This window comes from Macrobrachium rosenbergii, chromosome 49 (genome assembly GCF_040412425.1).
Source record: "Macrobrachium rosenbergii isolate ZJJX-2024 chromosome 49, ASM4041242v1, whole genome shotgun sequence".
NCBI classification, from domain to species: domain Eukaryota; kingdom Metazoa; phylum Arthropoda; class Malacostraca; order Decapoda; family Palaemonidae; genus Macrobrachium; species Macrobrachium rosenbergii.
The window spans coordinates 19,060,736-19,085,430 of record NC_089789.1 but is presented as its reverse complement, the minus strand read 5'-3'; the positions used below and the strand labels follow the sequence as shown (position 1 = coordinate 19,085,430).

General features: G+C 35.8%; 1 protein-coding gene across 2 annotated transcripts in view; it reads left to right on the top strand.

Annotated features, from left to right (window-relative positions):
• Positions 1-15,243, top strand: part of LOC136832139 (uncharacterized) — a 37,424-nt gene extending 22,181 nt beyond the window's left edge. For both annotated transcript variants that reach the window (XM_067092809.1, XM_067092810.1), the window contains exon 6: positions 11,782-15,243. In XM_067092809.1, coding sequence (XP_066948910.1) covers positions 11,782-13,832 — 2,051 coding nt within the window. In that variant the 3' untranslated portion in view covers positions 13,833-15,243. The remainder of the gene's footprint in view (positions 1-11,781) is intronic.
• Positions 15,244-24,695: the final 9,452 nt, after the last annotated feature.

Genomic DNA, 24,695 nt, shown 5'->3' with positions numbered 1-24,695 from the left:
ATTCCTGGCCTCACTCATTCATTATTAAAAGTTTAATAGATGTTCGAGGTCCGGAGGACGTAGAGAGAACTCTTTCCCCCGTAAGGGCATTGAAATACTATTTACTGAGAACAGAAAAGATCCGTGGGCTGTCAAGCAACCTTTGGTGCTCAGTAATGGCTCCTTCTCACCCTCTTTCGAAAAATGCCTTGGCGTTTTTTATTATAAAGGATCTAATTCTAGAGGTGCACTCTCAAATTGAAGAGGATATGTTGCCCTTAGTGAAGTTAAAGCTCATGAAATGAGGGCAGTTGCCACGTCCCTAGCTTTAGGCATAATTTGTCTATTTCCTTTATTATACAAACATTTTGGAAATGCAAATCTGTGTTTGCAGCTCATTATTTGCATGACTCTGAAACTTTCTATGAAAATTGCAGTACCTTGGGTCCTGTTTCGGTTGCTGGTATGGTGCTGGGAGAAGGAGTGAAGGAAGTCTTCCTTCATCCTTCCTATTTTTTTTCGCCTTGATTCATGGTGTCGAGTTGCAGGGGACCCTTGGGGGTACTTGGTATTTGGAGTGCTCACCAGTATTTTGTCCATAAATGGTTGGGTAATGGTATGCTTTAACGTTTGGCTGTAGGCAATTGTGTTTTTTATTCTCTGGTTTTGTTTTTTGATACTGTGCCCAGGGCAGGGACAACTTTGTTGTTCTTTGTGTGCAATTGGACATTCCTTTGCAACAAAGGAATCCCGCTAATATAGCAGGCAACTCCTAGCTACACCGCCACGCCGCTTTGCGTTGAGGTGAGCACCATCCAGAGGCAGTAATTTCCTGTAGCAGCTCTCTCAACAGGTAAGGAACCAGGAAGCATTTTAACTAATGCTAGCAATTCTTCTGTTTCTTTTACATTACTAATTTTTATGTATTAGGATAGATAATCCATGCATCCCACCTCCTATAATGTATATGAAAGTGACATTTTTATAATAAAGTTTTATACATACTTACCAAGTAATTACATAATCAAAGACCTCCCTCCTCCCCTCGCATGGTTAGGAAGGCATAAACATATTGAGATCGTTTGCTAAGCTGGTTCCTCTCTTACCTGCCCTTTGTTGGCCGAGTCGGTTGAGCTTCAGACTGTCACTCGATGGGCTGGAGTTCAATTCCCGTGACCGGCTGATGAAGAGTTAGAGGAATTTATTTCTGGTGATAGAAATTCATTTCTTGCTATAATGTGGTTCGGATTCCACAATAAGCTGTAGGTCCCGTTGCCAAGTAACCAATTGGTTCTTAGCCACGTAAAATAAGTCTAATCCTTCGGGCCAGCCCTAGGAGAGCTGGTAACCCTCTAACGCCGAGCCTCTATTTACAAAAACGTCTCCCGTATGCTGGCGGTGTTCGGGAGTTAGCCCCAAAGCGGAAAAAAAGTTTTTTTCAAAAAATCACAGCACGCTTAGTTTTTAAGATTAAGAGTTCATTTTTGGCTCCTTTTTTTGTCATTGCCGGAAGTTTAGTATGCAACCATCAGAAATGAAAAAAAATATCATTATCATATGTAAATATAAATATTGAAATATATGACAACGCAAAAAAATTTTTCATACATAATTTTATACAAATCGCGCTGTGAGCAAAACGGTTAAAGCTAATGGGTTATTTTTTTTTTCTTTGTATTGTACACTAAATTGCGATGATTTTGGTATATAACAAATTGTAAAACGATCAAAGCAACACAGAGAAAATATTATCACAAAATGATGCATGAATTAAGTAGAACGAGTGGGCGTAAAAAAATGTTTTTTCAAAAATTCACCATAAATCGAAATATTGTGCTAGAGACTTCCTGTTTGTTGAAAAATGAAGCTAATTGATTGAATATTATTAGACTGTAAGTGTTTTAGCTTACAATTGCAGTTTTCGACCATTTCAGTCGAGTTAAAGTTGACCGAAGGTCGAATTTTTTCTATTTATCGTGATTTATATGAAAATATTTCAAAACTGATAAAAGCTACAACCATGAGTTATTTTCTGTTGTATTCTACATGAAATTGCGCACATTTTCAGATATAAAAGTTTATGTAACGACTAATATAAAACGGTGCAAACATTACGACAACGTGACGAAAGAATTTCTGGAGCGGACGTAAGGAAAAAGTTTTTTTCAAAATTTCACCATAAATTGAAATATTGTGCTAGAGACTTCCAGTTTATTGCAAAATGAAGTTAAATGATTGAATATTACTAGAATGTAAGAGGTTTAGCTTACAATTGCGTTTTTTGACCATTTCGGTCGAGTCAAATTTGACCGAAGGTTGAAATTTTGGCAGTTATCGTGATTTATATGAAAATATTTCCAAACTGATAAAAGCTACAACCATGGGTTGTATTTTGTTGTATTTTACATGAAATTGCGCACATTTTCATATATAAAACTTTATGTAACGGCTAATATAAAACAGTGCAAAAATTACGATAAAATGACGAAAGAATTTATGAAATTTTCGGCCGAGTTACCGCGCGAACGTAAGGAAAAAGTTTTTTTCAAAAATTCACCATAAATCGAAATATTGTGCTAGAGACTTCCAATTTGTTGCAAAATGAAGGTAAATGATTGAATATTACTAGAATGTAAGAGTTTTAACTTACAATTGCGTTTTTCGACCATTTAAATTCGAGTCAAAGTTGACCGAAGGTTGAAATTTTTGTATTTGACGTCTGGTACGTCACTCGGCACCCAACAGACAATTTTAGTCGACGATGATCGCCCAGTCGGCGTTTAAGGGTTAATCAGCTCAGTGGTCTGGTAAAACTAAGGTATACTTAACTTTTCCTCTCTTACCCCGAAAGTGGCCGGGGTCACTTGCCTAGCCAAAACAAAAGTAGTGCTACCTCGAATTTCAAAATTCTAGCTGCCCATTAATAGAAACTAATAGCTATATAATTACTTGGTAAGTACATAAAAAATTTTATTTTATTATTGAAATGTCATTTTCATAATCAAAATAGGAAATTGATTTTGATTGAGGGTACTGAACACAATTTTCTTGGTAGTCAGAAATATTTATCAATTTCTTTTGGTGTATTTTACTTGTTTTACATTGCAGACTGTTAAATACTCATTTTTAAATAAATATGATTGTTATTGGTAGTGTGGAAAGTATAGCCTTCCGTTTTATTTAATGAGGATGACAATGCTGAAGTCCTAAATTGTTGCTAGCAACCTGGGTAACGGTGAAGCTTCTCTCTCAACTTGCATCCATTTAAGAGAAGCTTCATTAGATCAGAAAATTAGGTGTCAAGGTAGCAGATGCTCACTTATGATTTGAGAGTTATCACAGATAAGGAAACCTCATCAGACAAAACTTAAGACTTGACAGCCTCAGTTGCAGTGTGACAGGAAGTCTGGAATCACCTGCTGCAAACTCAGAAGTACACCACTTATACATGCTGCTGAATGTATAAGAACCACTGATAAGTGGACCAGTTCATTTAAATTTTATGGGGTTTTACAGGGAACACAGTTGATCCTCATACGTTTGGCCCTACAAATGCAGGTTCGTATCCAGAGATGCCAAGTTAAGATGGCTTGTAGATTGATATTCTTCCTTGAAAGCTAACATAAGTAAGGGGAGTACATAATATCAATGTAAAAAGGCAGGATCACCTAATACTAATTAATCAACAAATTTAAAAAAAAAGGACAGTAACACAGCTGAGACAGAAATGAAGAATGGAAAGTTACCATTGCTGTGGACTGGACTGGAGAACATGCAGAATATTCACTAATTAAACAAACAAGCCCTGATATAGACTGGGCAGGGTAAAAACTTAGTCTACACAGAGTACTTTAAGCCCAGTTAAATATGAAAATTCATTCTAGCTTAAATTACATTATTTGGGATGAATCTTACCTGCTGATAAAGATAGCTTATATCTCTGTGCCAGTAGGCAAGTCGGCATTCAAACAAAAGATCGAATGGCTGCCTGGATGACTGTCTAGTACACCGGTTCTCCACCAGGTGAGTTTCGAATGTTTTAGCTCATCAGAATTCTCCTAGCTGCCATTGTGTATAGGAGCTTGGTATTTGATGGGTGTTTGCTGTTAACATGGTATTGTACATTTATTTTTCCTAGGATGCCTCCATAGGAATCAAGGCTAAGAACTTCAGGTTCTGCAGGAATGATTACTGTGTTAGCAGGATGTTGATTTTTAGGAGCACACGGTTTGTGCAGGCTGCAGTGTTATGAAGTGTGGTCTTGAGAATAGAAGGGAAGAAGTAGGGATTCTCAAAGGACTCTCTGCGTAAGTTTGTTAGTATAGGACGAAAAGGGAAGCAGATTGATTGCTAAAGCAATTACGTGCTGTAGTTAGGTCAAGGCATTAACCTGTCATTTCTCCCCCTTCTCCAGGTCCTTCGTCTGTATTTATCCAAACTCAGTCTAGGCTTTTCCTTTCCTAATGCTTAAGTTAGTACTGAGACTTCCGCTTTAGCTCTGCCTTCTACTACCCTTTGAGAGTTTAGAACAGGATGTAAACTTTATTTTGGACAGTACAAGGTTTGTCTGAATTGGTTAGGGAACCGTTCTATGGCCCCCCAAAGTGTGAGATAATTTTTGCGTTCCTTTATAAGAGGTAAGGTTTTGGTGCCCTCACCTGTCTGAACCCCGAGCCTAGGCCTGCCCTGCAACAGTTGGAAGAATCCGCTGCCAGCAAACTGGGTCGGTTCTGAGGGCGATGCGGTTTTGTGCTCCCCGTCACCTGCCTCTCCATATTTCATGCTCCGAATCTCGTGGAATGCATTAGCTGAAAGATAGTTTTGGTAAACGTTAATGTTCGCTGCATATGTGATTTTTACCATCATCGGCACCTAGTATGAGGTTGTTAGCACTGATAGGACTAGTTATAAAGGTATAGACATTATTATATGACATTATTAATAATATTATATCTGTAGTGAGTTGTACTTAATATGTTATGTCGACTCTGCTGATGGTTTAGCCGATCTCTTCATCTTTTGCTTTCTAAATCCTTGTCTCCTAGTCTATTCCTCTTTGTCTGCACATGTTCATTCTTTACATGCTTTTTCTTGAGCTATCAGTGAATCTCTTACTTTTGCCTCGATTAATGTTTCTCTTTCCAAATCTGCCATGGTTACAGTATCTAATGTTGTTTCCAAGCTAGATATTATCCTAGCTACTTATCTTTCTAAGGATGTGTCATATGGGAATGCTCTCAAGTCTGTTGACTCGCTTTCAGATGAGGTGGGAGAGTCAGTGTAACTCCTCTTCCCCTCACCTCCCAGCATTTCCCATTATCTTGGCATTTCATTATCCTTCACTCAACTGACTAGTGTAGACTCAGTTGTGTCACTTCAGACTGCGTTTCCCTGTCTCCCTTCATCAAGTTACGGATGCAGTGCAGGTACTTGTCTGCTGTCACCAGCTGTCGCCTCCTGTGGGCCTCTGACAGAAAAAGAGTTTGAATTGGAGGATCTCCTTTGGTTTGATTGGTGTTTGCTGGAGTGTTGTGCTTCACTGTATCCTCATTTAGTTGAGGAAAGAGGCCACATATAGAATAGGTCTTGATTGTCTTTGAGTATTTCAGCTCCCTTTAAGTATTCGGTGAAGAGAACCCAAACTCTCCTCTCCAATTACAGCACGTTTTGTAAGTTTTCTCGTACTCTGTTGCACAAAGCTCCCTTTAAGTCTGCTGGGGTTTGTCTTACAGTTTTTTATGAAGTATTTTCTATGAAGTAGTGAGCACCACCTCTTGTGATACAGACACTTAATCTGTGCTTAAACTGTCTTCGGTCGAAGAATCGGTTTTCTTTATTTTCCTGTGAAGTGACAAACTCGAGACTGACAAGTGCTTTGGACATGCTGAACGGAGTCTCAGTTTAGCTTGTTGAAGTTTATATCTTTTATTATGGAACGTTTGCTCAGTATAATTGCTCTTCTCTACGCCAGCTCAGAGAGATTGAGGTGCCAATTTAAGTGTGTTTGTGGTACCAGCTTAGGGAGGTTTTGAAGCAAGCTTTAAATGTTTTTGGTGCCAGTGGAAGTTTAGCGAGGAAGAATGTTAGTTTTTAACTTGCGCACTCAACCCCGTTTCTGACACTGCAGGCTAATGTTCTCGTGCTTATACTAATTCTGTTTGGAAGAAGTAGTAGTAGAGGGGTATGCAGCACAAGACAAGGTGATAAGTGAGGCTATATTGGTACAAGCCTTATTTTATACCTTTTGGGGATCTCTTCAACCCTGAGGTTCTGGTAGATAGTCAATTGCAGGCCTCCTGGCATAATTGGAGAGACTTAGGAGCAGAACCTTAAGTGGTGGAGGCACTGAAGGAGAGTTATGATTCATTTTTTGGTTACCTTCCACTGGTTTAGTCTCCTATAGCTGTACTGTTGTCTTTTCCAGCAGAAGTGTCTCATTCTTTAGTAGGAGGTTGTAAATTAGAGACAGTGAAATGGATCTGGTGGTAATTCACTGGGATTTTACCTCTGACTTTTTCCTAGCTCCATAAGCATCCGGAGATTGGCGCCCAGTGTTGGACGCATCGAGACTGAATAACTTTACATGTCTGTCTTCATGCTTTTTGGTTTTTCTAGCATGGTTTTAGTGGCTTTCCAAAAGAACGATCAGATGTTTTGGTGGACGTGCAGGAGACATTTTTCTCATACCAGTGCATCCTCAGTCATGCAAATTCCTTAGGTGTATTTATATAGAAGGTATTGCTGTTCAAGGCGCTTTGTTTTAGCTCGCGTACAGTGCCTCTACAAGTATTCACAGGGAATGTATTGTCAGTAGGGAGATGGTGTCAACACTAGGAGCAAGAATTCTTTACTGAATCAACTGGTTCAAGTTGGCCAACTCTGTAGACAGTATTCCAAAGGCCAAGGATCTGTTGCATCACCTGGCTCAGTCTCTCTGCATTATGATTTTCAGTAGACTTCCCCTACTCCTCCTCATTCTTATCTAGTGATATGGGAATGACACTTGTAATTTGCAGGCTTGTAGGTCAGAAGATGAATAGGCACTTGCTTCTTGAAGAATTTCAGCCCTTAAGGAAGCTTTCTATTTGGTAAGGGCTCTCTTTTTTTTAGGAAACTTGGCCTCACTAGAGAATTTATCAGAATAATCAGGCTCAGTTACAGTACAGCCTCAGCATAAGAGATTACAACTTACAGGTAAAGTTCATTAAACTTGTCAGTAATCCAGGACCATCATTGTTGTCAGGTTCTGTAGGAGGGACGCTGTAACTAAGAATTGACCATTTTATCTTTAAACCTACATCCAGATTTTGTTTTTCCCTTTTATGTAACACGAAACAATTTTGGCAAGTGTCATTACACTTACACACACCACAGAATGGTCAGCACTATACCTGGTAAAGCTTACAAGACATCAGGGCAGAAAGACCATTGAAGTTGCCTAGCAGGTTTGTCCCTGGTAAGAAACTAAGTCATAGTGGAAAGATTGCTTCTTGAGTGAAATGAACATGATATTGGTTTGATAATTCATTCTGTGGAAGGACAGTATTTTTGGCGATTGAGGATTCAGGAAGAACAAAACTACCTACAGAGTGGCCATCACATATGGAAGTTCGACAGTTGCTGTGGGATTAGAGGAGTACTCAAATGTCAACTTATTAGCATGCAGATGAACAGAAACGATAGCATGCCGATGAATAGGAATGGCCAGTCAGTTACTACATCTCTTAGGGCCCTCAGGCCTGAGCAGTGAATGCATTTCCTTAAGTTTGGCCTGAATCAGACTCATAGGCCTTCCCTCTCTGTCTACTCTTAAGGAAGTTTTAAGCAAATTTCCAGTTTGAGAATTGCTCGATGACACCTGTAGAGTCCTAGTAGTCTCAGAGCAAATGATTTCCGGACTTTTCTCTCTCTCTCGGTAGATGTCACTTATTCTTCTGTTAAGGGAAAATCGACTCAAATTACAGAATTCCATGCACTTCCACTAACTTCTGCATCTCACACTTAACCACTTGGAGATGCTCGACTGTCTCCTACCTGTAAGGGGATTTTCAAAGGTATTATAGGTTCTATCCTTAAATGGAAAGCAACTGTGGCCCTGTGTCCGAAGCAGCGATTTGTGTATTGCTTAGGGTGCAGTTCTAGAGGAACTTTCAGCACCTGTAACCTTGTAGACATCAAAGTTTCTCTGCTTTCTTAGATATAGTAAGAGTTTTCCACTGTCTACTTTCAAGGTTATCGTTCCATGTTTTCCTCGGTATTGTGTGGTGCTATTAGATTTGACTGATGATCAGCGCACAAGGTGTTGAGATCAGTTGAGACTGAAGCCCCTATAACTCAGTATCAATTTCTCTTTGGAATTTAGATGCAGATTTAAATTTTAAATGCAGATTTTTTTAGGCCTCTGGAATGAGTTTCATTGCATTATTTTTTATGAAACTTTCTTCTATTTACCACTGTCAGCAGTTAAAAGAGTAAATGTATTGCAAGCACTCCTCTTAAAGCTGTTGTGAAGGGAATGCTATTTTATCTTATTGTCTTATAGCTAAGAATGATGTTAAGGCTAAGTTTTTCCAAGAACTGTAAGAATTCCAATTTAACCTCTTTGCTGGGGAAGAAGAGGAAACACTGCTCTGTCCTGTTGGGGCTATTAAAACTTACTTAGATAGGTTAAGCCTGTAAGAGGCAGTTAACCTTTTGTTTTATGATTTTAGAAATCTGGAAAATCTTTGTCAAAGTTTAAGCCTGGAGGAGGCAAAGTTAACCTTTTGTTTTGTGGGTTTAGAAAACCTAGATGTCTTTGTCAAAGGTTAAGCCTGAAAGAGGCAAAGTTAGCCTTTTGTTTTGTGTTTTAGAAAACCTAGAATGTCTGTGAAAGGTTAAGCATGGAGGAGGCAAGGTTAACATTTTGTTTTGTGGTTTTAGAAAACATAGATTGTCTTTGTCAAAGGTTAATCCTGGAAGAGGCAAAGTTAAACTTTTGCTTTAAGGTTTTAGAAACCTAAAATGTCTTTGTCAAAGAACACAAGGTTCTCTGTGACTTATTTGATTAGGCTAGTGCATGAGAACTAGCTACATACCTTTTACCTTTAATGAAGGTAAACATTCATAATGTGAGAGCTGTTACAACTTCATGTAGTTTTATGACAATTTGTCACTTGAGGATGGGATTACTGCGGTGCAGTTTGGTTTTGGCCACTCACTACCTTAAATATGCAGAATCATGTTTGAAAATCAGTAAAGCCCTTAGTCTGCTACTAGTAGCAGGTAAAGTCTTTTCCTGAACCAAAGAAAGAGTAGTCTTTTAGGCTCTCTTTTAAATCCCAGGATTTAATATTATTGGGAGCATGAAGGTACATATATTGTATAGGAGCATGCCTTTATATCATAAAGGTATATTTAGTGGCTGTCGTTTTATAGGGTTTTTGGACCCAGCACGGGACCCTTCACGCTGCTTCTGTTTCATTCTGGCTGATTTGAAGTTGTTTTTCTCTGCAAGGCTGCTCTTTGCTGCACACATGAGAGCCTTGCGCCCTGAATAGAATCCAACTTCTGGTGGTAGTAAGATCCAGAAAGGATTCCAGATCAGGTAAGAATGTTTTGGGTTTCATGCAAGAAACCTTTAGCTCAATTGGCTGAGTGGAATTTGTCTAGTTGCACAACCCACTGTCCTCTTCTCAGTGTGAGAATCAGCTTTCTTTAATAGTAGGTAAGATTCATCCCAAATAATATAAGTTTTTATAATAGAATTTATTATTTGGATACTTACCAGTTGTTAAAGAAGACCCCACCCAGCCTCCCCATAACTTGTGGGCTGTCAAGGAGAATTCTGACAAGCTAAACATTCGAAACACACCTGGTGGAGAACAGGTGAACTAGACAGTCATCCGTCCAGCCATTCGATCTTTTGTTTGAACTCTGACTCACCTATCAGCATGGAGATATAAGCTATCTTTAACAGTAGGTAAGTATCCAAATAATAAATTTTATTATGAAAATTTTATATTTTGTTATGAAAATTTGCATACTGAAAACCCCCCAAAAATTGAGTTCTCACAGTAGCTGTGGCATTGTAGTAAGTCACCAACAGTTAAGTACAGTATAAGGGGCTGAAGTAGCAATTACTCAGTAAACATCAAGCATAATACTGTAAAGTGAAGAAAATTAAATGAAGATATGACTTAATAAAAAAAAAAGTAAATAACAGTCAAGTAAGTGGGGGAAATACTGTGCAATCCAAGGAAGCATGGCAACACTTACAGACTTCAAAGAAGTCATACACAGCTTTGGAGCCTTGCCTTGTGAGACGATGAAGGCTAACTTGGGCATGATTTGACTGCTGGTACATTGTATAACATCATGTGCATGGAAATGTGGTTATTCATGAATTGGTACAATAATTCTGGCAAAAATATGATGATTTGAAATTTGAACAAATGGTAAAACATGGGTTGAGTTCAACATGTGCCACTGCTCGTGTCATGTTTACACCAAGACCTGTAAACTAAGTATTATATAGATCTGTGCTCCTGGCCCCTCACTGGACCTGGTAATTGTTAAGTATCCTTTGATTACAGAATGCCTGCAGAGTAAAAATTTTACCATGAGTCTCCAGAATTTTCACTGAATTCAAACAATCCTGTAAAGTTTGAAATAAGTCTCACGTATGAGCTGCTCAACATATATGCAGTGACACAAAGATTGAACCCAAGCAGATCCGTTTGTGACAAATTCATATGACGTTTAATATACATTTGACAAGCTTAATTGGGTTTAGTTATTGATGAGTGAGATTTTCCTATTTACTGTGTGATGTTTACAGATTACCCTAATGATACTGGAAAATCGAAGATATCTAACACAAGTTCAGTCACTCTGCTCACTCAACTGAGGGAAAAAGGAAAATGTGTAAGAAACAGAGGATTAAAATGTATAATTAAAGCAAGTAAACCTAGATGTGAAATGAAATACAGAAAAGGAATGGAAACATACCTTTCATAAATAAATCTCTCAGAAAAAGTACATGGCAGTGTGTAACGTCAAGATAACGGCACAGTGCTTGTGATAAACACTTACTAACACGTTGGCTGTGATTGTATAGACAAAGAACATAACTACGTACATTCCACTTTGTGTGAAGCATTTTGCAAAGTAAACAAGCAATACAGGTTTATGCACAAGGAAAATTCTCAGAATTGTGAAGAGTTGCTTCACCTTTGTTACATTGAAATCATTGTGTGTGTTGGCTATTTCTGGTCACTATCATTCATGTGTATTATGTTAACTCCCATAGTATTTTTAATTTGTTAAACTTCTGTATACATTATGATACTGCTCACCAGTTGATGGCTTAATTTGATTTTGTGACATTACCATTCAAAACTCAAGGCTTCTAAGATTTGTGCCTGGTCAAGATAGCCAAGGTCTTATAACCTCTTTATCATATCCCAGGCTGGCCTATATTCACCAGGTACAGTTATGGAATGTTTTATGAGAGGGATATTACAATACAGTACTGTATAGTTTTGTAATTGTTACTTTGGATACAGTTTTGTATTTTTTTAGGGAGTGAGGTTGCATCAATGTCATAATATGTAAATACCAAATTTGCCTTACTCATTTCTGAAGTTTTATGAAACTTTACTGATATTCCCTTCTTTAAGTGAAGCTTTGAGGATTTGTCTATTTTATTACATTATGTACATTCAATTATACTCTAAATAGGTAAGGGCTTGAACTTCATTATTACTGTACAGTACATGGAAAAAACTGATATATTGATGAATTTTCATCTTGCTTTTCCAGCCATCAAAACACCTCTTAAGTGTCCTGAGTGCCCAATGCAGTTTTGTACTGTGCGGTCCCTCTTTTGGCATTTTGGGCTACACGGAGCAAGATCACAAGAAATGTCTTTGCCTCCCATCTTACTGCAAGATCTACTGGTGCCGTGGGACAAAGCTTCGACATCACGCTTTCTGTCACAAGCACAGGAGTTGCTTGACAAAGCAGAAAAATCACTGCAGGTTCAAGAAATAGACAAAGTAAGTGATGCAGAGAAAGTCCTGGCTGGGATGGGCACTCATGATATGGTGCCTCCCTTAATATTTACTTCAGCAGCCTCAATGTCCCATATTACATCAACAGCATCTGTATCTCAGTCGTCATCATCATCATGTGATAATAATCCAAGCATTGATAGGTTTGTGGAAAAGGATCACACCCCTCCATTACAGTCTTCACGACATGATGACAATTCAGGAAGTAATGTAGATGTCATTTTAAAGATTCCTATACCAAGGCTTAAACGTAAACTTCAAGCCATGCCATCTGTAAAAATGGACAAGTTTGTTAATATTCTTCCAAAATTGCCGAATAAAAAACTCCCTATAAGTCGTTCTGTACAAGCCAATCATCAGTCTAATTTGCTTGGGCAAAGTAGTTCACCTCCACCTCAGGTTACCATGCAGCCAAGTTCTTCTCTGGATTTGGTGACTGTAACTCCACAACCACCTATAATCCCCAAGATAACAGTGATACCGAATTCCAGTTCTCAGGTCCACATACAGCCTTTATCATCATCAGGAAGTTTGATGCCATCACAGTCAGGTAACACATCACAGCCAGTTGTTTCCACCCAGTCTCTTTTATCATCACAATCTTTGATGTCAAGTAACCACTTGGCATCATCCTCAAAGTTAGGGTTGTCTCTTCCAGGTACAACTAATAATAAGACTACTACTTCAACACCTACTCACATCACACTGATACCAATGGATAACATCCCCGCTGTTAGTCACACCCACCAGGGATCCAAATCAAATTCCACTTCAGTGCGAATGATTGCACCATCGCAGGTTTCTCCACCAAAAGTATCTAATTCTCTTGATGGAGTTGTAGAAAAAGATGGTTTAGTAATGATCAATTCCAATCTTGCTTTGAGAATAGTTTCCTCTCTACCTACCACACTTGATACAACCACCACTACAACGAATACAACCACTATTCATCCCATTACCAATCCTTCTTTAAATAACTTGACAATATTACCCCAAGTTGATGGAGGAAAGAGCCGTACTTCTCTTAGGGAAACTGTCAAGAGTCCTGACATTTTAACTATAGTACCTCAGGTAGATTTGAGCAAAAGATTGTCTCTACTTAAAAATACATCATCTGTATCCAGTACGCCTACTACAAGTTGCACAACTACTACCACAACTGCAAGTTCCCAGGTGGTAAAATTGTACTTACTACAGTCAAAAGAGTCTACTCTGAATGTTCCCAAATTAAAGATACCTGATGCTTTTACAAACCTTAATGGTGTGGAATTTAAACCCCTTAGCATAAACAGTAAAGAGAGGGAGATCACCATGGATGAAGAGGATGCAAAAGATGAATGTTCATCCAGTGATGAAGGTAATGAAAGGAGTATGGTAATTGCAGATATCAAGGAAGAGGTTGAAGAGGACTTAATGGACCCTCTTAGTTTGTGTGCTGTGACTATGGAAGATGAACACCTAGAGTTGTCAAATCATGCCAGTCCTCTTAGTCAGTCAAGTGTTTCCATAACCACTGTGGACAATGACAAGGCACAAACTGATAAAATGGAATTAAAGGGTCGGGGGAAGAAAGATAAGTTGGACATTGTGAAGTATGAGGCACGAAAATACGTTTGTTGCTTTTGCAATCGTAGGTTTGGTTGGTCTACAGATCTTAAGCGTCATGTGATTCTTCACACAGGTGAAAGACCTTTCCAGTGTAAAGTTTGTCCTACTGCTTTCACAAGAAAATTCCTTTTGCAGAATCACATGAAGCGAATGCATCCTGACAAATGTAAGATGTCAGATCTTTGGCCATAGTGAGTCTTGGCCTCCTTAAGATTTTCATAGGTAAACCTGTGAGAATAAAAGATGCAGTTGTTTAACTAGTGAAACTGTGTTGGTTGGTGCTATCAAAAGGCATTATGTCGTTATAAGTTGCAGACCTATTAGTGAAAATAATTATACCTAGTCACCAGTGTTTAGAATATCAGTTTTATTTTTTATGTTGTCCTTGAAATCTGTATTCTATCTTCCAGGTAAATATTTTAACCACCAGTTGTATATGAAGTCATGATTAATGCCATTCACATCATCAGTAGTCAATCTTTGCATGCAGTATCATTATTATCTAAGTGGCAATATCATCTATTCAGAAAATCATTGTAAACTAATTATCAAAGGTTATCAGGTATTTAGGAAGAATTTATTGCTGGACTTAATCTAATGTGCTGTCACACTTGTCATTTGTATTCTGATTTTAGCCGTGCTCCCTCTCCTTAATGTAATTTGAGATCTTGGTGAATCCTCATGGTTTGTTAATTTCCTAACATGTCCATAAAAGTGTATGAGTAAATGAAGTATTAAAAGGAATTCTGAAGATGAGTAAGATTAATTTAAAATTTTTCTAGATAAAGAAACCAATTTTTTAGGCCAGTGTTCAGTTTATTCCCTTTTACTCCATCTTTTTATATACATCCATTTGTGCTTGATCATCTTAAAACTTTTTAGTTTTCCATGCTTTAATTTTTGTGATATGTATAGCTTTGTGTATGTGTGTACATGCCTGCAGTATAAATGCACAGATATGGGCACTCTTTAATGGATTATAAGGTGATCTTGATTCTTTAGAGTTTTTCTACAGGTGAACTGGCTTAGCTGTTTGCGAGTAAAAGATATGTACAGAAGAGCATTCTGTACTCACTCACTATCCAGAATCCGATGTCTCGTCATGCCATTCCATTCTCTGATAGTTCTTCAGTTGTCAGTCCATCGGCAAGAGTACCAGAAGCTTTTTGTTTTGTATATGGTCACATGTTTGATTTCACAGTTATTTGATTATTGTTTGATAGTTTGAGACATGTTTATGCTTAGTGTATTGTATAGTTGAAAGGTTAGGTATTGAATTGTTTCAAAATTCAAGGGTTCATACAATTTTTCCCATTCTGATGCACATGGGACACACAGAGATTTGATATTACTCTATTAACAGATGTTTGGCTACACACTTGTGTATCAGGATAGCGATGTGTGCAGATGTGTTTCCATTAATAGAAGTAACCCTTCCCTCCAGGTGGCATAAGTGACAGACACACCTCAAAACTTAATTGTTGAGGTCATTTGTTATAATGATTATTAACCAGAGAAGCCACACTCTGTAAATGAAACTAGGGCTGCAGTCAGTCTTCTAAGGCTTATTTCATTTGCTGCAGTAATTTAAATTGTTTTTACACTATGAATATTTTGTCATTTTTATGTTATAGTACTTTGAATATGAGCTGATGACAACTCTAGTTGATATGTGTCAGTGATTTATTTAAACATTGAAGATTCACTGAAGTTTACACATTGATATCTGGAGTCAGAGTGCTAACATAAAGTATTTTAACAAACATTTTTCTAAACTTGGTGGACCACCTAAAATTCAGATGTTAAAGAAGAGTTCATAGAAGATTATATCACCTTCATTAGGAGAACAGTACATAGAGCTATTTGGGTTGTGTAGTAGCACATATATGTGGATGCTTGGTAGTTACCTTGTTGAACCATTTGATATCTGCAAGGGGGGAAGGTTCTTCCGGAACACGTCTTACGGTAGAATGTGTTTTGGCTTGCTGCTTATGAGCTTGGAGATATTTTTATAATTTTGTCTGTAAATTTATTGCTCATACTTCAGGATAACATCTCTCGAGACATGTCCAGTCTTGTTTTTGGCCCTGACTAGTTGCTAAGGCCATATACACATTTTTCTGCTGGAAGTGTTTTGTTGCAGGGTTTCAACTTTTACTTCATGACTACCTGGTGACATTAGAGACTTAGATCTCAAGCCTGTGAACAGTAAAACAGAATCTTAGTTCCAGTCAACAGTTGTAGCAGCATTCTTCAATAGCTTGTTACTCCCACATAAATGGCTATTTGTGCTAATGTAAATAAAGGGTTTATTGTGAAACAAATGTAGTACTGAAAAAAAATTTTGTTCATTGTAAACCATTCATTAACATCCTGTCCCCCAATCCTGCTGATTACTCAGCAGTAACTTTGATTATGCAAAAAACAGGTTCTTTCCCATTTGGAACCCCAGAATCTTTGAAATTGTGTATGCAATGGCTTCCATCTTTTGAATTGCTAATAATGTGTCAAGGAACTTGGAAGGCCAGAAATGTGTGATAGTGCAAATGATGGGTGTGTATTGAAAGAAAAAAATTAGTTTTGTTTTTAAAAAATTTCTTAGAAATTTATCATGGAAGAGAAAGTTGAAACTTTTTAAAGTAAAAGAACTTGATAATTAACATTTTACCAAATCATAACAGAGATCATGTAAAAAATTGTGGTTAAAATTGCTATTTTAACTAAGATACTGTAATGTAAGTAAAAGTATGAAAGACATTTCATTGGTTATCTTTGTATCTAAATTTGCGTGTGTAGATTATAAATGAGAGATTGAAAGTTTTGATCACAAAATTATAATACATGTTATTTTTGCATTAGAATTTTGGGGAACAGTCCTACTGTAATTGGTAATAGAACTTGAAACAATTCTAAAATACACCTGATTTCAAGCAACTTCTGCAAATATATATGTTTGACACTCGAGTTCCTTTATCTGCTTTTTCAGTTTTGATCTATCAGAAAGTATTGCAAGAATGGTTCGTATGGAGTACAGTATGTAGACTAACAAGGCATTAACTAGTACCTCTAGTAATATCCAACTTCTGTAACATCATTGTCATTGTGTTTACTTCAGATTTTGCCCCTATAAGGTTAGACATGAAATGAATTCTCTCCACTATCTTTGCTCTTCCTATCTGAAAATCCATCCTAAGCTTAAGTTTTCATCTTTGCCATTTCTGTGTTATTTTTGGGCAGGCATACCACTTTTTACCCCTGCTTCATCCATAGCTACTGCTTTTTTTTTCCCTCATCCCTCTTCATTAGGTTTTCAAGCAGCCATGTTTTTATTTATTTCTACAGAGTTTATTGTCAGTAAGGAAAATGTGAAGTTTTACAAGATTTATTTATATATTTTTAAGTGTGATATTTTTTGGACACTCAAGTTTGCATAATGGTAAAGAATGTGACAGTGCATCTACTATCATTCAGTTCATGAAAATTTGAAGTATGACAATATTTTGTCTATGACATACAAACTTTTACTTTTCTAGAATTATTACTCTAGTATTTTCAAAATATCTTAATAAATTGCCCAGTTAGGCAACAGTTCATATATCTTTATAAACAAAAATATACAAAAAAAGTATAGCTTCAGAGATACAAGCACACTGAAACACGGGTGTTGTCTCTTTGGTACTTGAAAAGTAAAGTAACAACTCTGGCATGGCAAGGGTTTGTAGCCTTGTTTAAAGATGTTGTATAGTAACTAACATAGATGATTTTTATTCTTAGCTGTTATGCAAACTGTGTGCAAAATCTAATTATAAATGGATAAATTTTATATTCCTTACTGTTTTGTAAGTCTGAGTATCTCCCATATCTGAAAATATTAATAGACCAATCTTATATTCTTTGCTGTTTAACTTATCTAAAAGTGCTGTGTAACACTATGGAGATAGTTTGCAATAGTTTGTGCAATATGACTCAAAAGTGGTTATTTTGAAAATGGGTTCCCTCCTAAAATTACATTTTATTGTCTTATGTTCTATAACACAATACAGAAATAATGTGTATCATTGCTCAGCAACAGGATTAGGTACACCTTTAATCTATTGATGTATTTACCTGTAGGTATCAGCAGTATAATATTCAAATAAAGTAGCGATTTTTGACATTTCCATTATACTTTGTATCTGGAAACGTTTACGTATAGCACATTTGAATGCATACGTATGAAATACTGTACTCCTGAATAGATAACATACCCTTTGAGTCAGCCCAATCAATCATGATAAAAGGAAATAGGATAGAGGGTAAAAGGAGATAGGATAGAAACATGTAAAATATCCTTGTCCAAAACTTTTAAATTCCATTAAACAGCTATAACTCAACTTAGCTGACCGCTGGGGATCTACCCCTTCTCCGAAATAACAAAGTCAATAAAGTAATGAAGACTGCCATACAAATTCTTAGGGTTCCCCAGTGCCAACTCACATAGCATATAGAGTAGTGTAGTGCATTTCAGTATAAAGTACTTAATAGTCTATCCTAATCGGTATTTTGTAATTATTTTTCAGATAAAAATATTGATTTACTTCTCTAAATTCAGAGATATATCTGCAGAGTGAATTATTAAAATACTTTTGCTTACATGATATGTAAAACCATATAAAAACCGTATACTGTAATTTAAGAAATAAAATTGTTTTTTAATAAATATAAGTAACCCCTAAAACAAAGAGAGAGAGAGAGAGAGAGAGCAAGCACAGCCTCAAAAGCATTGGTCAGTTTGAGTGAGTTCACTTGTTCACCATCCACCCCCACAGGCACAAACAGGAAAGCCTTAGTCACATGCATGCAATCATTTCTCAAAGAGTACGTAGTGGTTTGTCCACTGAAGAGGAGAGGCTGTTACTTACCGGATTTCTCTGGTAAATACAAAATATTTTTATTATTTTTACTGGATGAGGCCGAGTTAGTTAAGGAATGAAATCCGCTAAGTTGACGTGCCACTGAATCCATACCTTCAATTTGCAATATTGGTTATGATGATGTGAGGAATCTCTCTAGGTTATAAAATGATTATGTAGCCTTTAAAAAAATTGATTTTATTCAGTGCAAACCTACAGCTTATAGTCTCAGCCTATTAATGTGGAAACAAATATACAGTGATACCCTGAACTTATGCTAGGTTTGGTTCCAGACCCCCCACGCAAGACAAATTTCCGTGTAAGTTTGGTATGGTCTCTAAAATTGCTAATAAATGCTTATTTCTAGAATTTAAAAACTACATATAACCCTAATCATGCTCCCAATATTAAACTAACCTTTAAATGAAATTAAAATTACTGTAATTTCATTAAAAAGTATACATTACCCTTAAAAAAAGAAATAAAAGGTTGACGCAAGATTATTGGAGAGTGAAGATTAGTATACTATCTCTCTCTCTTCCCCCATTCCACCGATCTATTTTGAGAAGTCTTCTCAACCTCATGTTTAAAAACTTTTTTGTTCAGAAATGCTCTATGTCTCTTATGTTTTAGAACGCTGCATTTACAATTTGTAGACGGTACAGGTAAAATTTTTTTAGATCAATTTAAAATTATCTACCGTACAGTTAAAGACATACAGAGAAAAGTAATACGTAGGTTGCAGTAACTACGAATGAGAGAGAGAGAGAGATAACAGTTGTCCTTACTTAGAGTGAAATTTTTATGAATTATTACAGACAGAGAGAGAGAGAGAGAATTACGTAAGAAACCTTGGACCAGTTAATCAGCAACATTCCCCCTTCTTTTCATGTTAAATTGACACGTCTGACAGCTTTGCCTTTGAGCTTCTTTCAAAAGATGAGGGAAAGATATTTGTGTGTTTAAAATACATATCTCATACGAAATTTGTAATTACAGTTTTATTATTTATTATTAAAATTTGAAAATTAGTACTTATAATTAGGTAAAAAAATTTATATATCATACAAAACAAATAAACATGTACATGTACCATAAAAATTCTCTCATCTCAGTAAAAGAGAGAGTTAAATTATTACTTTTATTATGTAATGTTATTTAATTTACCCATAAAAGCTTGAAAACTTATAAATTACATAAAAAATTAAACATAAACACTTTTGCAGGGTTTCTCAGTATTCACAAATGTTTGTGTGTGTGAAAAACTCATGTATGACAATTAGTTAGGTTCCAGTGGAAAGTTCGCATGTCTGTGAATTTGCGCAATTCGAATCGCGCAAGTTTGGGTATTACTGTACCATATAAAAGTAATGGATTTTTATAAAATAAACTACTTTTATTCAGAACTCTTAATGAAATATAATACATAATAGTATGTTGAGGAAAAATTAAGAACATGTTCATATTGGTTAAAAAAAATGAGTTTTTGAACATACAGAAGGCAAATCTATTCTCAAAGAAAAGTGCCAGTTTATTGAATGAAAGACGGGTGTAGCCAAAGAACACTGTTTGCTCGCTAATATTTGCTTTTAGCTCATTCTTTAGAACCAAGTTTTGTGTAGTATTTTGGTAGAGTTTGAAATGATGATCAACAAATTTGACTCCAACCCATAGGGTCAGCCTATATGCCTGATTCACAGAACAAATTTGCTGTTCTTGAAAAATAACGTGATTGGAATAGTTTTAATACGGGAGATTTACATGTTGCCTTTAAGCACATCAATATCCTTGCTTGTGTTGAGATCCATGTTAGATGGCAATACTTTGTACATGTGGAGTATGTAATTGCTTCACAACTTGGAAAGCATTTTTGTTTTGAAGTTTTGTTTTAACTTGAGTTGCATTAGTGAAAAATGTGAATATTAATTTTTGATGGTAGACCTAGGATAAATTATTATAGATATATTTGAATAAAGTTCTGATGATTTTAAATGTGTACATCATGAGAGAAATGGAATTAGGACTACAAAATTTATAATTTTTTTAGGAAAAACTGTAATGATTATGGCAAAATGTGACAGCATATTAGTTCTTTTAATGGTAGTCATTTGACATGTTTGCAGCCTAGTACAGTATGTGCTGTTATTATTAATTACTACACTACCTTTACAGAGTGTGGTTCAAATGGTGTACTGGTAAATTTTCTCTATGGTAGAATGGATTTAGATTTTCTTCAGTTTTCATACCTATAGGCAGTCCCTGGTTTACAATGGGTTCTGTTCCGATGCCGCGTCATAAGCCAAAAATCGTTGTAACTTGCAGTGTGGAAAATCATGAGAAACCCTTACTTTTAATCATTTGAGTGTCTTGTAAATGATGTAAACTGCATTGTTATTGAGTTTTTCATCAAAAAACCTCCAAATTTTTACCATTCTGTCCTTTTTGGAGCCATATTTCTTCCGTCAGATCGGCATCATAAACCAGGAACATGTGTTGTAACCCATGAAATAATTTTTGATGAATATATTTGACAAGCGTTGTAAGCTCGGAACGTTGTAAGGCGAGCCTGTTGTAACCCGGGGACTGCCTTACATGCCTTTTCCTATTAATTATCTCTTGGAAAAGTTTGATAATGCATTCAATAAAGATTTTAGGTATTTACATGAAATTAGTCTGAATTTTTTGGAAAATAAGATTACCATAATAATAATGAAGCTTTTTTCAAAGTAGAAAAATTATAAGTTATGTACTATTAAGGAATGAAATGACCTTGCTGAACCTGTGATATTGAAATTGAAAATCCTCTGAAGCATGGCAGAGTGTGGACGAAATATAAAAGCTTTTAGACATATTCGTGGCAAAACATTGTTAAGCGAAATGACTAGCGCTTATATTTTGTTTTGATTATATGAAGATATGATACTGTACTGTACTGTAAATCAAAAGTTGCAAGGTGTATTTATCTTGTGACACCTTTTGTGAGGGAGTATTTATTTATAAAATTAATTTTCGTATTTCCTTGTAATATCTTTGTCCTATGATTGCACTTAATCCTTGATTTGCAATGGATTTCATTTTGTCAGTGGTTTACATAGCAATATTATTGTAATGCTTTGATCACAGTCATATCATGTTGCTATAGAGGGTGTTTTCCACCCAGAATGGAAGTGGTAGCAAATTGTGTTTGACATATTTACTGGAAGACAAATCTTATGCATTATAATTATTTCGGTAACACATTTCAGATTTATTTAGATATCTTGTACATAAAATACAATAAGAAGTTTATTTTGGTGCATTTTCACTTTCTTTACTGTTGTAGCCAAAGAAATGATTGCCATCATCTTTGATGCCCTGGAATTTATCAGATGTCAGGAAGAGTTCTTGAACCTGTTCAAGTACAATACAGAAATTAGTATAGATAAAGGATTCTTTATTCCATAACCGATTGTCACGTGAGCCTTGTGTCTGTGTACCTAGCAGGAATACAGTACTTGTACTGAATTATAACCCAGAAGAAGGGGAATATACAACATCTGTGTATAACCAGTGGCATAGCTAAAAATACAGCAAATTTGAATTTTACAAACATTCATGTACATTAGTTTTTTACATTGGACTTAGGATCGTTGCAACTGTCCTTTGTCCTGTGTAGGATTTAGTTTTTTGTATATACAGAACATAAGTCCGCTTTCAAAGAAAAGTGCCCGTTTATAGAGTAAAAGACTAGTGTGGTCAAAGAATACTGTGTTTAGTATGTAATGTTTGCTTTTAGTTTATTTTATAGAACCACCAGGTTTTGTGTAGTTTTTTATTATTGATGAACTCTGATACCTGTCAAATTTTGTGATCTATATTTTGGTACGTGTTCTCACATATCTTGTACAGGAACACTATGTAAAATGTACAGTGCCATGAAATGATGTTAGTCTGTAATTTAAAGTTCCTGTTTCCAAGTCGATATTTAAAAGGGAATTTTTTGTACATATGTATAGATACTAGAAGTGCTAGAATCTTTTCATTTATATTGTGTGGAAGAATTTTTCTCATGATTTAGTTAAATTAAAACCCAATGTGTTGTAAGCTTCCTTTAGTTTTCATCTAGCTGTATACATTCTTTCCCATATTTTGATATCTTCAAATATTGTTGTGCTTAACAATGGCTAATTTCTTCCCTACCTGTTTCTATTTATAGCACTATATATAACATGTCAGAATTGCATGGTTAGCACACATCATTTCTATAATTACAGTACTATACACAACTACAGTCAAGAATTGAAGTATACATGTCTTGGTTACGTCAAGTTTGCATCACTGTGAACATGGTGCCCACCATCAGAGGTTATATAGAATTCAGTCCCACTTTCAACAGATGAGTTTTGATGTGGGATTTACATGGGTTGTGCAATTTTGTTGCTTTCACATATTATACCTTCCATGTATATGCTGTGCTTGAGTACTTTCTCAGCATATCATTATGGTCTTTTAGATACATTTATTGCTCCACCACCCACACTGATATATGTTTTTAAGAAAGAGAGTATCCCAAGCATGTGCTATATATGACAGGAGAGAGAAGTCATGAATAACATACTAGTTAGAGCATTGGTCATGTAATTGTATTTTGATTGGAATAGTGGGGCATTAAAGTAAGTTTAGATTGAGGGTTTGTTACTTTTTTATAGTTTCTGTGCTCCCAACTACTTATGGGTTAAATTTTGTTAGTTTCTCCCTCTCCCTTTATAAGGGCTTTTATCTCATCACATTAGGCTCAGTAGTGAAAAAGACATCATTCAATAAATTTGCTACAGGATCCATGATTTTAGTGTATCCCAAATAATTCAGACAAGTTACACTGCAGTTGTAAGAATTCATGCAGTTAGCTGGAGGGGTCCAAATTAAACCCCAAAAATGGTTTGTATTTTTTTGTTTAAAAAAAATTACTGTAGATTGGAAGAAGGTATTTCTTGATGGTGTGCAATAATCATTCAAAGAATGTAAAGGAAGGATTAAGATTTCAGAGTAGTAAAAGGTCAAATATAAGTCCCAATAAGTTACCTCATTTCATTTGAGACTCCTTTTTGCAGATCTGTTGTATGTAGTCTGTCTGTCAATTTTTAATATCCGTGAGGTTAAAGAATCTATTCTTCCTTGTTGGTTTTGTTTCCTGCTTTTTTTTTTTTTGTTAGATTTAAATATGAGTTGGCTGACTTATGAAATTCAGAGGTCAAACTGCTAACTGAGGCATGTATGCTTTGAAACCACAGAATCTGCAATGTCATTAAATCTGTAGAGTGGTTTTCCAACTCCAAAGTGGATATGTTTAGGAGCTATTGTTGCACTCAATAGTTTGTCTGTTATTCTTGATATGTCATTATAAAACTGTAGCTAACACAACACAAGAATTACACCACCAGTGCTCTCTTTTTATCTTTTCTGTTGTTATTTTGGCCTGGCAGAACATAGCAAACCTACTTCCCAACAGATTATTATGTATCAGAGGAGAAAATTATTTTAAGTTCTTTTCTATCTCCAATTAAAAAGGAATGTTTTTATTGCTAGGAATGACAGAAATGTACCATGTCGCCTGTAGGTTATTGTAAACTGAACAGTGTACAGTACTTTAACTCTAGATCTAAACTTGATTGTTTACAGGGCAAAAAAGGAAATGTTATCAAACTGAATATTTCATTATAATGATAATTGCTATTAAAGCATGTTGGCCTCTAAAGTTATAACTTTGTAAGTCTGTTACTGAAAGATAGCAGCATGCTTGATGCGCTATACTTTGCTAAAAGTGAAATGGTACAAGATCAAAAAAGGGCATTTTTATGAAATCTAGTCTATTGAGTGTGCTCCTTTTTTTTTTAAACTTTGAATGAATGATTTCAGAAGTACAAATACTATACTATAAAGTTCTTCAGAGCCGCATAGAAAGCAGTCTGTAAGCTCTATTTTAAGTGTCAGGTTCATCACTTAAAACATATTAATAGTTTCCTGCTTTATGCCAAATTTATATACAATAGTAACATATATTGTAATATGTTGAATGTATCTAAGACTAAAATATTTTGTCATTTTGTGTGTAAATGTTTCATCTTTTTTATCACAGATTTCTCTTGTGTAGTTTTGTCTAGACACCATGTATTTGTTAAAATTA